We start from the raw sequence: 13,433 nt of genomic DNA on the forward strand, positions 1-13,433 counted from the left end.
ACAGGCTCTACCCCTGGGTCAGGAAGATCCCCTGGAGGAGATCTAAGATCCTCTGGAGGAAGATCCCCTGGAGGAGGGCATGGTAACCCACTTCAGTAATCTTCCTAGAACATCCCATGGACAGAGGTGCCTGGTGGGCTGCAGTCCACAGGGTCACAAAGAGTTGGACATGACTGAACAACTGAGCACAGAGCTATCTACTATTCTCAGCTATTCTCCATAACCACGAATCCCACCTTTCCTGAAGCACTTTACCAGTTCTAGCTGCGAGCCTACCCAGAATCAGCAGATTAGATGATTGGCAATCCTCAAACTTCATGAAAGGCGGTTTACATGAGGATGTTGAATATGTGTTGTTGAGAATGGCCCAGAATCAGGGCTTGGATCTGTAGAACTAGCTTCTCTCCTGGTGACGGTGAATTCCTTATTCATCCTCCAAGTGGAGTCACTCCTGATGCAAGGTAGTTTACCGTGGAAGGCTGTGCACGTTTCTCTGCCTAATCTAATCCTATCTAGCCTACAGGACCCGAGCAAGTTCTACTTTCTTCCTGAAGGGCCGGCAGCTCACACTTCAAAGCACTTAACAAGGAAATCACTAATATAACAATCAGTTCAGTTCAGTCACTCAGTCGTGTCCGACTCTTTGAGACCCCATGAATCGCAGCACGCCAGGCCTCCCTGTACATCACCAACTCCTGGATACAATAGCCACTTGTTAACTTTGCCACTCACTACACTGCTACTTTAGTTACTTAATCCTTGTATAGATTTTTATTTTTCATGTTTTGTCTCCTCAACAGAGTTCAGTGTTCCTTTAGAGCAGAGCCCTCCAAGGTCTTATGCTGTTGTCTGTTGTTGTTCAGCTGCTAAGCTGTGTCATGACGCTTTGCAACCCCATGGACTGCAGCGTGCCAGGCTTCCCCGTCCTTCACTATCTCCCAGAGTTTGCTCAAACTCATGTCCATTGAGTCAGTGATGCCATCCAACCATCTCATCCTCTGTCACCCTCTTCTCCTCCTGCCCTCAATCTTTCCCAGCACCAGGGTCTTTTCTAGTGAGTTGGCTTGTCGCATCAGGTGGCCAAAGTATTGGAGCTTCAGCATCAGTCCTTCCAAAGAATATTCAAGGTTGATTTCCTTTAGGATTGATTGGTTTGATTTCCTTGTTGTCCAAGGGACTCTCAAGAGTCTTCTCCATCACCACAATTCAAAAGCATCAATTCTTCGGTGCTCAGCCTTCTTTATGGTCCAAATCTCACATGCATACATGACTACTAGAAAAATCATAGCTTTGACTATACAGACCTTTGTCTATACAGACCTTTGTCAGCAAAGTGGTATCTCTGCTTTTTAATACACTGTCTAGGTTTGTCAGAGCTTTTCTTCCAAGGAGCGAGCGTCTTTTAATTTCATGGCTGCAGTCACTGTCCGCAGTGATTCTGAAGCTCAAAAAAATAAAATAAGTCACGGTTTCCTCTCTTCCTCCATCTATTTGCCATGAAGTGATGGGATTGAATGTGTCATGATCTTAGTTTCTTGAATGTTGAGTTTTAAGACAGTTTTTTCACTCTCCTCTTTCACTTTCATCAAGAGGCTCTTTAATTCCTCTTTGCTTTCTGCCATTAGGGTAGTATCATCTGCATATCTGACATTGTTGATATTTCTCCCAGGAACCTTGATTCCAGCTTGTGATTTATCCAGCCTGGCATTTCACATGATGTACTCTGCATATAAGTTAAATAAGCAGGGTGACAATATACAGCCTTGACATACTCCTTTCCCAATTTTGAACCAGTCCATTGTTCCATGTCCAGTTGTAACTGTTGCCTCTTGACCTGCATACAGGTTTCTCAGGAGACAGGTAAGGTGATCTGCTATTCCCAACTCTTTATGAGTTTTCCACAGTTTGTTGTGGTCCACACAGTCAAAGGCTTTAGTGTAGTCAATGAAGCAGAACAGATGTTTCTCTGGAATTCCCTTGCTTTTCTATGATCCAATGGATGTTGGCAAGGTCTTACCAAAGATTTACAAATCGCTTCCTAAAGGCCTACTCCAACTTGAAGATGCGTTTTGTTCTGTTCATACAGTGACGTTTAAAACTTGTCATTATTTAAAATATGAATTTGACAACTTTCAGGTCACGCCATCTCCCTCCAAGCTCACCACAGGCCTCACCATTCTTTATGGTCAAACACGCCTGCTGTTCCAAGTGTTTATGTTATCTGCCGAGTCCCTAGAAACATTTGAGTTCACAGCCTGCCTTGGTCTTGCAAACAGTCCCTCTGCAATACACTCTGGTTAACCACACCACCTCTGCACAGCACTTACTCTCTGCTTCTCATTCAAAAAACACGTCCCATTCCAACAGCTCCTTCATTTGTCTGTTTTTCTGTTCTCTTCCCTCAGAAGCCTAAGGGAAACATCAATAAACAAGAGGATTTGTTTCTCTTCTCTCTCTCAGCTTCTTCCCCAGGGAAGGAGGAGGAGCACCAGGTATCAAGAGAGATCTAGGACTTCTCTGGCGCTCCAGTGGTCAAAACTCCATGCTTCAAATACAGTGGATGCAGGTTTAATCCCTGGTTGGAAAGTAAGATCCCACGTGCTGCCCAGTACAGCCAAAAATAAATAAATAAAAGCAGAAACATCTTTTGAAGGGTGATCTAGGGAGGCTGAATGATGAAAAATATATCTCAAGAGACATGGCTCCTCAAAGTCCATATAAAAGAGGAGGAGGAAAGAAGGCTGGGCATGTCTCACTAGACCAGAGAATCCTGGAGGGCAGGGACTGTCTCACTCACCACCATTTCTGAGACCTGGAGCAGCACTGCCCACAGGAGACGTTTCATGAAGACCCCCTGGCTTTCCTCAGTGAAGCTTCATCCCCAAGATGCTCAGAGGATGCCCTGGGCCTTGGCTCCTCACTTCTATTCCTGGTAATTCATCTTCTCCTTCGAGATGGCTCGTCAATCATGCAGCCCTACCAAGTACCAGAAGAGGAGTAGCCCCTTCCCAGGTGAGAATACACCTCACTGATGACCTCAAAGAACCCGCATGTGATTTTTATTTTTTTAATTTAAAAAATGTATTTATTTATTTGGCTGTGCTGGGTCTTGGCTGCTGTGTGGGTTTTTCTTTAGTTGCAGAGAGCGGGGGCTATCCTCTAGTTGCTCTGTGCAGCGTTCTCGTTGCGGTGGCTTCTCCTGTTGTGGTGCCCGGGGTCGAGGGTGTGCAGACTTCCGTAGTGGCAGCACGTGGGCTCCGTAGTTGCAACTCCCAGGCTCTAGAGCATAGGCACATGGCCTCAGCTGCTCCGAGGCATGTGGGATCTTCCCAAACCAGGGATCGAATCCATGTCTCCAGATTCTTTAACACTGAGCCACCAGAGAAGCCCCTAGATGTGATTTTATTAAGGGAACCAGGAGGTTTCCTCACAGGTGCCCAGAGACCTGTTTAACGTCATTGCCGAATGAGCGTCCATGGACGGTTCAGGGCAATTATTCATGGAGTTTCCCCACCCACTGGTTATTCTAAGTTCAAAGGAGCAGGCTTAACTAGCCAACCAAGTAATTCTCTGAGCAAAGATAATTCTAGAGACTAGTTATATGTAACATATGATTCCTACTGCAAAATGGATTCTAAACATTCACATATGGTGAAATGGACTAAGTCGAGTGTGAAGTGTAACATATGAACTGATTTTCCATTAAAGGACTCAGGGATAACTGCATGGAAAACAGATTTATGCCGGGGCAGAGACATACCTCCTAGAAGGTAACATCAAGTGTACTCTGACAAGAAAGGCTTTTTTTGCTTCAAACTCCTGGAGCCCAAATAAAGGTCAAATCACAAATTTCACATCTCAAGTTTATGAAAGGGAAAAGAATACCAGAGGTATTCTCCGAAAACAGCAACTTTCTTCTCTCCTTCCTTAATGGAATTGCATCAAGCATCCTATCAATCATGCCAGCACTCTATCTTACACACTGGGGAGCTGACATTTACACTACTGACTTGTGCAAGGAAATGCCAACACAGCAGAGGGTCGTGCTATTGGTTACAGCCCAGAGGCCAAGAGCAAGGACTCTGGGCCAAGATATGCATTCAAATCCTGGTGCTGGGCTGCATTGTGCTAGTAATACACAGTGAACACAGCTGCCTTCCAAATCCTGCTGTTGTCACTTACCAGCTGTGTGACCTTCGGCAAAGTTGCCTTTCTATGCCTTAGCCTCCCCATCCTTAAAATGGGGATGATGACCCATTAAAATGTCTAATAAGTGAATAGATAACCAAGATAACCAAAGTGTGCTATGTAGCCACGCAATGGAATATTATCAATAAAAACGAACCAGCTAATGATATATACAACCAGCTGGATGCATCTCAAAATCGTTCTAATGAGTGAAAAGAGTCAAACACAAAAGCATACATATGTATGATTCAGTGTCTAAAATTCTAGAAACTACAAACCACTCTATCATGACCAAAAAAAAAAAAAAAAAAGAGAGAGACCACCGTTGCCTAGAGACAGGGGCAGAGGGAGGATGGACTGAAAAGAGTGAGAGCAACTCCCAGGCATGATGGGAATGTTCTGTACATTCATGGTGGTGGAGGCGTCACTGGGTATACACAGCTGTAGAATTTCACACTGTGCACTTCGAACGAATGCAGTCTATCATATGCAAATCAGATCTCAAAAACCCTGATATTAAAAAAAGACTCTCCCACAGATTTGTTTCGAGAATTAGATGAGAAAAAAAATGTGCAACACTAGGCTTGATCGCTGGCACATGGAAATGTTTGGTAGTGCTGGTGACGGCAGTGGTGCTGGCAGAGGCCACAGCACAAGGACAGAAAGCGCCCATGGGAGTCAGAGGACCCAAGTCCCTATTCAGCCTGATGGTTCTGAGTAATAGTGCTTAAGCCTCAACCTCTCAACACGTCAAACGGCAGGCCTGGGCGACATGGCGTATAGAGACGCCAAAAGCTGCAAAAATTTGATTCTAACATGATGACGCCATAATGGCAACCAGCACCGCCTTCTAATGATGCATGTGTGATGTACATAAACTTCAGTATTCAGAGGGTTTTGATGTGATATAGTTACTCCTTGAAATGGAGCATTTTCACACAACTGAGGGCTTCCCTGGTAGCTCAGACCATCAAGAATCAGCCAGCAATGCAGGAGACCCAGGTTTGACCCCTGGGGTTGGGAAGATCCTTTGGGGAAGGGACTGGCAACCCACTCCAGTATTCTTGCTTGGAGAATTCCATGGACAGAGGAGCCTGGCGGGCTACAGTTCATGGGTCTGCAAAGAGTCAGATACGACTGAGTGACTAACACTTTTCTTTTTCTCCCAATTGAAAAAAAATGGAGAGGGTAGGATTTCAGAAGTCCTTTGAGAGGAGTTGAAAAGAAGTTCAAGCTAGGGTGGGAAGAGGTGTGAAGAGTTCCAGTTGAGTAAACCCTCTGCAGATCAGGAATGTAATGAGCACCGCAGCGTCATCAGCATCACAGTTTCCAAGCACACTGCACCTTGACCGCCTGGTAGGGATCCTACCTCCTTGCGTCCACTGGCACATCCTTCCAAGTGGTTGCTCTGCGGCCCTGCGTAACCAACGGCTGAAACGACAGAGCCTCTGAGGACAGGCCGACCCAAAGTGGGGCAGAAGGCACCAGTCAGTGAGCATCACAGCTGTCACTGTAGCGGCGGCAGGGGACATCCCAGGAACGCGTCTGGGAAGACAGACTTCTGGGGACAGAAGCGCAGGGTACCTTGTTGACCAGCGCCACCAGGAATTAATAGCAGGTGGAGTAGCTTGGCAGCTGAGAGGAACTGAGTGAAAAGAGCTGAGGCGGAATATCTAGCAAAAATAAATGACCTTGTTGATGAGAGAGAACGGAAAAGCAATGAAAGGGCTGAAGAATGATGGGAGGAGACTCAGGGGCTCTTACTAACTCTTAGAGTGAGTGCAGACTCAGTTCCTGACCTCTAGTGACTACCTTTCTACCTTCATACCCCTTTGGGATGAGATGAGACAGAAGTACTTGTGCATACGACTCTCTCTCCAGTCCTCAGTCCCGGCTTTGGAGGCATCACAGCAGGGTTGTTAAACTTCAGTGGGCAAAATATTTATCTGGGGAGCTTACTTAAATTAATGCAGATTCCCTGGGCCCCGATCCCAGCTTCTGCTTTGCCAGTGGCCTGAGAATCTGTATTTTTAAACTTTTTATTTTGTTCTGGGGTGTAGCCAATTGACAATGTCGGGATGGTTTCAGGTGAACAGCAAACAGACTCAGCCATACATACGCATGTATCCATTCTCCCCCAGGGCTTCCCCAGTGGTTCAGATGGTAAAAAAATCTGCCTGCAATGTGGGAGACCTGGGTTCAATCCCTGGTTGGGCAAGATCCCCTGGAGAAGGGAACAGCTACCCACTCCAGTATTCTGGCCTGGAGACTTCCATGGACAGAGGAGCCTGGTGGGCTACAGTTCATGGGGTCACAAAGAGCTGGACACGCCTGAACAACTAAGCCTAAGCACATTCTCCCCCAAAAGCCCCCTCCCACCCAGGCCAGCACTTAACATTGAGCAGAGTTCCCTGTGCTATAGAGTAGGCCCTTGTTGTTTATTCATTTTATTTTTTTTTTTAATTTTTTTATTTATTTTTATTTTTTACTTTATGTTTATTCATTTTAAATACAACAGTGTGCACACGTCCATCCCAAACTCTGTGAATCTGTATTTTAATCACCCTCCTAGCATATTTCATAATTGTCCTATATGACTCTCACTCTAATCCTGCGCGGTAGCTATGGCACAGAGAATCATCTATGTTCCACAGATTCAATTCTGTCCTTCACCTTAGTCACATGCAAAGGTTAGTTAACAGAAGGCTTTGGAATTCCACTTCTGGCCATCAGAGAGTAACTGGTACCAGACTTGCCTTCCTGCTATAAACAATCAGAAAACTAGAAAAACTACAACTAGAAAAACTACAATAAACAGCTGCTTTCACACAGTGGACAAGAGGTAACACAGAACCGGGACCCCTGAGGGCAGGGAAATGAATGAAGTGGGCCCTGCCGTCACCCTAGCTTCTGCTTAGAGGTGCTTCCCGGGCACTGGTACAGGGTAGGGAACCCCGAGTGGGGCATGGGGCAGTCTGGTGGGGTTGAGGAGACACAGGTCAAAGTTTAGGTGGCTGGAATTTGAGAAACAACCTAAGTGCCCACTGATAGATGAATGGATACAGAAGATATGGCATGTGTATATATATGTATATATATATATACACATATATATATATATGTGCACACGTCCATCCCAAACTCTGTGAATCTGTATTTTAATCACCCTCCTAGCATATTTCATAATTGTCCTATATGACTCTCACTCTAATCCTGCGTGGTAGCTATGGCACAGAGAATTATATTTATGGTGTATACACACACATATATAAGGCTTCCCAGGTGGCGCTAGTGGTAAAGAACCTGCCTGCCAATTCAGGAGACTTAACTTATATGCAGAGTACATCATGAGAAACGCTGGACTGGAAGAAACACAAGCTGGAGTCAAGATTGCCAGGAGAAATACCAATAACCTCAGATATGCAGAAGACACCACTCTTATGACAGAAACTGAAGAGGAACTAAAAAGCCTCTTGATGAAAGTGAAAGAGGAGAGTGAAAAACTTGGCTTAAAGCTCAACATTCAGAAAACGAAGATCATGGCATCTGGTCCCATCACTTCATGGGAAATAGATGGGGAAACAGTGTCAGACTTTATTTTGGGGGGCTCCAAAATCACTGCAGATGGTGACTGCAGCCATGAAATTAAAAGACGCTTACTCCTTGGAAGAAAAGTTATGACCAACCTAGATAGTATATTCAAAAGCAGAGACATTACTTTGCCGACTAAGGTCCGTCTAGTCAAGGCTATGGTTTTTCCAGTGGTCATGTATGGATGTGAGAGTTGGACTGTGAAGAAAGCTGAGCGCCAAAGAACTGATGTTTTTGAACTGTGGTGTTGGAAAAGACTCTTGAGAGTCCCTTGGACTGCAAGGAGATCCAACCAGTCCATTCTGAAGGAGATCAGCCCTGGGATTTCTTTGGAAGGAATGATGCTAAAGCTGAAACTCCTGTACTTTGGCCACCTCATGCAAAGAGCTGACTCACTGGAAAAGACTCTGATGCTGGGAGGGATTTGGGGCAGGAGGAGAAGGGGACGACAGAGGATGAGATGGCTGGATGGCATCCCTGACTCGATGGACGTGAGTCTGAGTGACCTCCGGGAGTTGGTGATGGACAGGGAGGCCTGGCATGCTGCAATTCATGGGGTTACAAAGAGTCGGACACGACTGAGTGACTGAACTGAACTGAACTGAAGAGACACAGGGTTTGATCCCTGGGTCAGGAAGATCCCCTGGAGGAGGAAATGGCAACCCATTCCAGCATTCTTGCCTGGAGAATCCCATGGACAGAGAAGCTGGGCAGGCTACAGTCAAAGAGTTGCAGAGTCCAGACACGACTGAAGCAACTTAGCACACAGCACATACATACATATGTATGTGTGCGTATCTATGTATGTGCATATGTGTATATATATGTGTGTATGCGTGTGTGCTGTGTGCTAAGTTGCTTATATATATATATATATACATATGGGGCTTCCCAGGTGGTGGTGCTGCTGCTGCTGAGTCACTTCAGTTGTGTCCGACTCTGTGTGACCCCATAGACGGCAGCCCACCAGGCTCCGCCGTCCCTGGGGTTCTCCAGGCAAGAACACTGGAGTGGGCTGCTAGTGGTAAAGAGCCCATCTGCCTATGGAGATGCAGGAGGCCCAGGTTTGATCTCTGGGTCAGGAAGATCCCCCGCAGAAGGAAACGGCAACCCACTTTAGGATTCCTGCCTGGAAAATCCCATGCACAGAGGAGCTTGGTGGACGATGGTCCATGGAGTTGAAAAGAGTCGAGCATGACTGAAGTGACTTAGCACAGAATATATATATACACACACAAACATATATATGTGAATATATATACATACATAGTGGAATGTTGCTCAGCCATGAAAAAATGAAATCTTGCTGCTTGTGACACCATGGATGGACCTAGAGGGTATTAGGCTTCAGTGAAATAAATCAGACAGAGGACGACAAATACCACACGATCTCACTTATGTGTGGAATCTAAAAAACAAAACAAACACAAAACAAAAACAGACTTAAACAGACAGAGAACAAACAGGCGGCTGCCAGAGCAGGGGGTGGGGTGAAACTGGGGAACGGCATTAAGAGGTACAAACTTCCGGTGATAAAGTACATAAACCACTGGGAAGTTACGTACAGTGTGAGGAATACGGTCGATAAAATCGTAACAACTTGCATGGGGATGGAGTTATCATGAGATCATTAATGGATGCAAAGGTCAAATCAACACACGGCACACCTGATGATACCAGCATAATACTGCACATCAACCACGCTTCAATGAAACCCAAAGAAACCATGGCCACAATGATCCAAATCTCATGGAAACCACAAATCCACAGACTCAAGATGTTCAAGTAGGATAAACCCAAAGCAACCCACAAAAAGGCACATCGCGACCAAACTGCTGAGAATAACAGACAAGGGAAAATAAGTCTTAAAAGCAGGACAAAATGACAGTGCATACAGGGGAGCAGAGATAAGGATGACCGCCGGCTTCTTGGCAGACAAAGCAAGCCAACGGACGATGAACCAAGCACCTCAAAGACTGAAAGGAAAAACCGAGGCGTCAGCCCAGAATCCTTTATCTGGTGAAAAGTAAAGACATTTTTCAGACGAACAAGACTGAGAGAATTTCTTGCCAGAGGACCCGCTTTACAAAAAAATAAAACGTTACATGAAGTGCTTCAGGCACAAGGAAAATGATACCAGATGGAAATTGAGTTCTACACAAAGGAACAGACTGAGGAAATGGTAAATATGTGAGTTAAAAAAGAGGCTTTGATCATTCAGGTCCTAAAGATGACCTCCCCTCTAGTAGGTTTCCTGCAAAAGGTACACACAAACTTTCTCTCTTTTCGAGTTCTGAACATGGGCTTCAGCTGTGACATGGCTGTTAGCCACTGAAGCACTGTTTCTCCCTCGTTTACAGCGTCAGCCTTTAACCAACTATGTGCCATGCACTAGAGATGCAAAGATAAATAAGACAAGGTGTCCATTATCAAGGAGCTGAGAACCTGGTGGGAAGAACAGCTGAGCCAATAACGCGTTAAAGCATGAAGGTCACTTAGCCCTGTGACCACAGGCAACTTCATCGCTCTGTACTTTAGTTTTCTCAAATATTAAAGTGGGATAAAAACAGTGCTACCTTGTAGGGCTGCTGTGAAAATGAAACACTTCAGCATCTATAAATCGGGAGAACAGTGCCTGAGACATAATAAAGAGCCAATAAGCACCAGCTATTATTGCTGTGGGGGATGGTCGTTACAATGGAGGTTTGCCCAGGAGGTTGTGGGTGCAGGGAGAAACAACACCTGAGTCAGAGACGGCGGGTGGGATGGCAAGGGAAGACAGTTCAGAGGAAGTGATGTGTCTGGCCAAGTGCTGAAGGACAAGGAGGATTAGTGGATAAGGAAGTGGGGAGGAACCCCAGGCAGGGGCAGCAGCACTCGGCCAGGCACAGAGACGCAACCCACAGGCCAGGACGAGGCCACAGGGACGTGTCCAGTAAAGCCTGCAGCAAGTGGCACCTTGGCTGTAGCCCAGGAGATGCTCTGGGACGTCTCTGGAAGCCCTTCTGACTTCCTCCATGGGCATCTTACCTCCTCCGTCATCTGATGTATCCAGGCTCTGCTGTCTGAGGCGGTGGCTGCCCCCCAAAAAGAATGAAAAGAAAGGAGGAAGTGAGTTGCAAACACAGGAAGGAACGACCTATTATATTTTGGCTGCTTCCCTTCCTTTTCCTAGGTGACAATGTCTCTGGACCCACCTTCCTCCACCAGCTTGGTCAGGCCTGCTTCGTCAGTTTGGTCTGCCGTGCAAGGCGCACAAGCTGTACCATCCCACCGGCAGCATCAAATGGGCTGCGAAAGGATGTTCCTCCCACCCTACCTGCACACTCCATCTTGACCTGGAAACCTGCCTTCTTTCTCTTTGATATGTCTGTGGAGGAGGCTAGGATTAGAAAGCTGGTGTTACTTCTGCACATCTTCATCGATAAAGCAGAACCTAAGGGTCAGTACTGTTGACACCTGAATGTACAATCTAAGAACCAAGGCGTGGGAGACAGGACATGGCCATCCACGCCAGAGTCCAGCCCTTCAGCTGCAGAAGCAGCATTTGCTGAGCCCCTGACTATCGCTCTGATCTCCAGCCCGAGCCCAGCCCGCTCACTACTGTCTATATTCGGACGCTGCGTTCAACAAAGGCTGAACTGAGGAGGACCACACAGACCCCATGGCTGACTAGGGTCACACAGGATGCCGTAAGAATACTGGAAACATACTCTTCTATTTCCTCAGAAGCCCTCCTCCGTGACCTGAAAAAGAGAGAGGGACAAAGTTTATGAGAAACTGCTAGTCTCTGCACCGGCGTGGGACACTGGAGGGGTGTTTCAAAAGTGGGGTAAAATGAGAATAACTCAAGTGATCTGTCTGGATTCCTCTTTATAGACCAAGGCAAACCGATGAGAGACAATGACAGTGATGCCTTCTTAGGCCCTTTTTTCAGTATGTCTCCACATTAAGTTGTTGAGCTCAAGTGCTTAAATTGAAGGAGAAGCTCAAAACTCAAAAGCGGTGTGGATGACACTCTGCCTTCTTTTTCTTTCAACAGTTAACAGGAGCATGCTCTTAGGACTGAGGCCGTGGGTCTCGTTCGGAGCTGTTGTGCTAGCTCCCTGTGAGCAGAAGGGGATGAACCAGCCGTGCAGTTCAGGCCTGACTACTTGCCTCCCCCACGGGAAGGACCGCAAGGGCCTGTGAGTGATGCTGGCCTGTTCACACGCTTATGTGAGGCCCAGGTTCTCCAACCTGAACGTGTGTACGGATCATCCGGGAAGCTTGTCAGACATGCAGATCGCTGGGCCCAGCAGTGAGAAATTTCTAGATCAGCTGTGGGGAGGGGGAATACATCTTAACTTTAACAGTTGTCAGCCTTTAGCTAATCTTACTTAGAAGACTTAAGACCAGTGTTTCTCAGAGGCTCAGTAGTGACCTGCTTGGATTAGAATTCCTGGGAATTTGAGCATGCGTTACACGGAGATTACTTTTCTATATGTGTGACGATCTCTGTGATAACAGAGTATTTGTTTTCTTTATGAAACCTTTTAAGTCAGAAATCAATCACCATGATCCATGCAGGCACAGGGTGATGGCGATGCCTTAATGGCTTGGAGGCAGGACGCCTGAGAAGTCCCTCCCCAGGAAAAGTGACCTCGGAACCAACCGGCATCTTCTGCAAAAATGCAAATAATTCTCCCCATGAGGGGAAAGGTAAAGTAAACCCTGGGACAACTGCCTCTGACTGTCGTGGTGAAGTTGAACACCATACACCTGCTGTCTGAAGGACCTGGCCCTCTGTCACCAGCAGCAGGAAGACTTGTATGGAAACCGGGATCAGAGGAGAGGAACAGGCTTCAGGAAGGTGGTCGCCCAGGCCAGCACCGTCCCACTCTACAGAAGGGGCAGTGCCATCCCTGGTTACCCTCAGGAGTCTTAACAGAATCGTTCCTTCCGAAGCCTGTGCTGGGGGAAGCAGCAGCAGTGACTCAGTCTGAAGGAAACCATAATGATAAGGCTACTCTTTGGGGGAAGGCTGATTAATTGCCATTTATTCACTCATCATCTGAATCGGTGTAATTGCTGCTGAGCCCATGTCCTGCTCCGCCCCACTCTAGGGGTAGCCCAGGATCTTCCCGCATCTCATTGCATCCCGCAGGGAAGGAGTTGGAACTAGAGACCACGGCCCCCAGGGAGGGCGGGCGGGGATGTCCTCAGGTGGCATTCTGTCTGTCTGTCTGTCTCTCCATCTCTCCTGCCAGAAATAGCAGGTTCTGGGCGAGCCTTCTGCTCGGGAGATGGAAAGCCTAGTGGGAACTTGTGTTGGGCCCCAGAGAAATGGCGTGAAACCCTGCCTGTAGAACAGTGGGCCACTTTCAGGCCATACCAAGCTTCAGGTAAGTTTGGGCTGTGCCACACCACTGCTTATTTTGGTTTACTTTCATTTTGTTCTGTTTTAACATGAATTTGGTGTCCAAATTGGTATATTTTGTACAAAAAAAAAAAAATCTGGATTTCTGAATTCTTCAAATACGAACACTGGCAATACTGCACATACATTCCCTTAAGGAAAACTCAGGGAAGCTGGGCTGTGCCCAACGCCCTCCCCACTGGGAGCCTGAGCTCGGCCCTCCTAAGAACTGGGGGTCCCTACTAGCTGAGGCTAG

General features: G+C 46.8%; 1 protein-coding gene across 4 annotated transcripts in view; it reads right to left on the reverse strand.

The window, feature by feature from the left end:
- Positions 1 to 13,433, reverse strand: part of IFT43 (intraflagellar transport 43) — a 114,952-nt gene that overhangs the window by 18,078 nt on the left and 83,441 nt on the right. For all 4 annotated transcript variants that reach the window (XM_040226034.1, XM_040226037.1, XM_040226036.1 and 1 more), the window contains 2 exons: positions 11,493 to 11,525; positions 10,810 to 10,856 (listed from right to left, as the gene is read on the reverse strand). In XM_040226034.1, coding sequence (XP_040081968.1) covers positions 10,810 to 10,856; positions 11,493 to 11,525 — 80 coding nt within the window. The remainder of the gene's footprint in view (positions 1 to 10,809; positions 10,857 to 11,492; positions 11,526 to 13,433) is intronic.

Source organism: Oryx dammah, unplaced genomic scaffold (assembly GCF_014754425.2).
Source record: "Oryx dammah isolate SB20612 unplaced genomic scaffold, SCBI_Odam_1.1 HiC_scaffold_26, whole genome shotgun sequence".
NCBI classification, from domain to species: Eukaryota; Metazoa; Chordata; class Mammalia; order Artiodactyla; family Bovidae; genus Oryx; species Oryx dammah.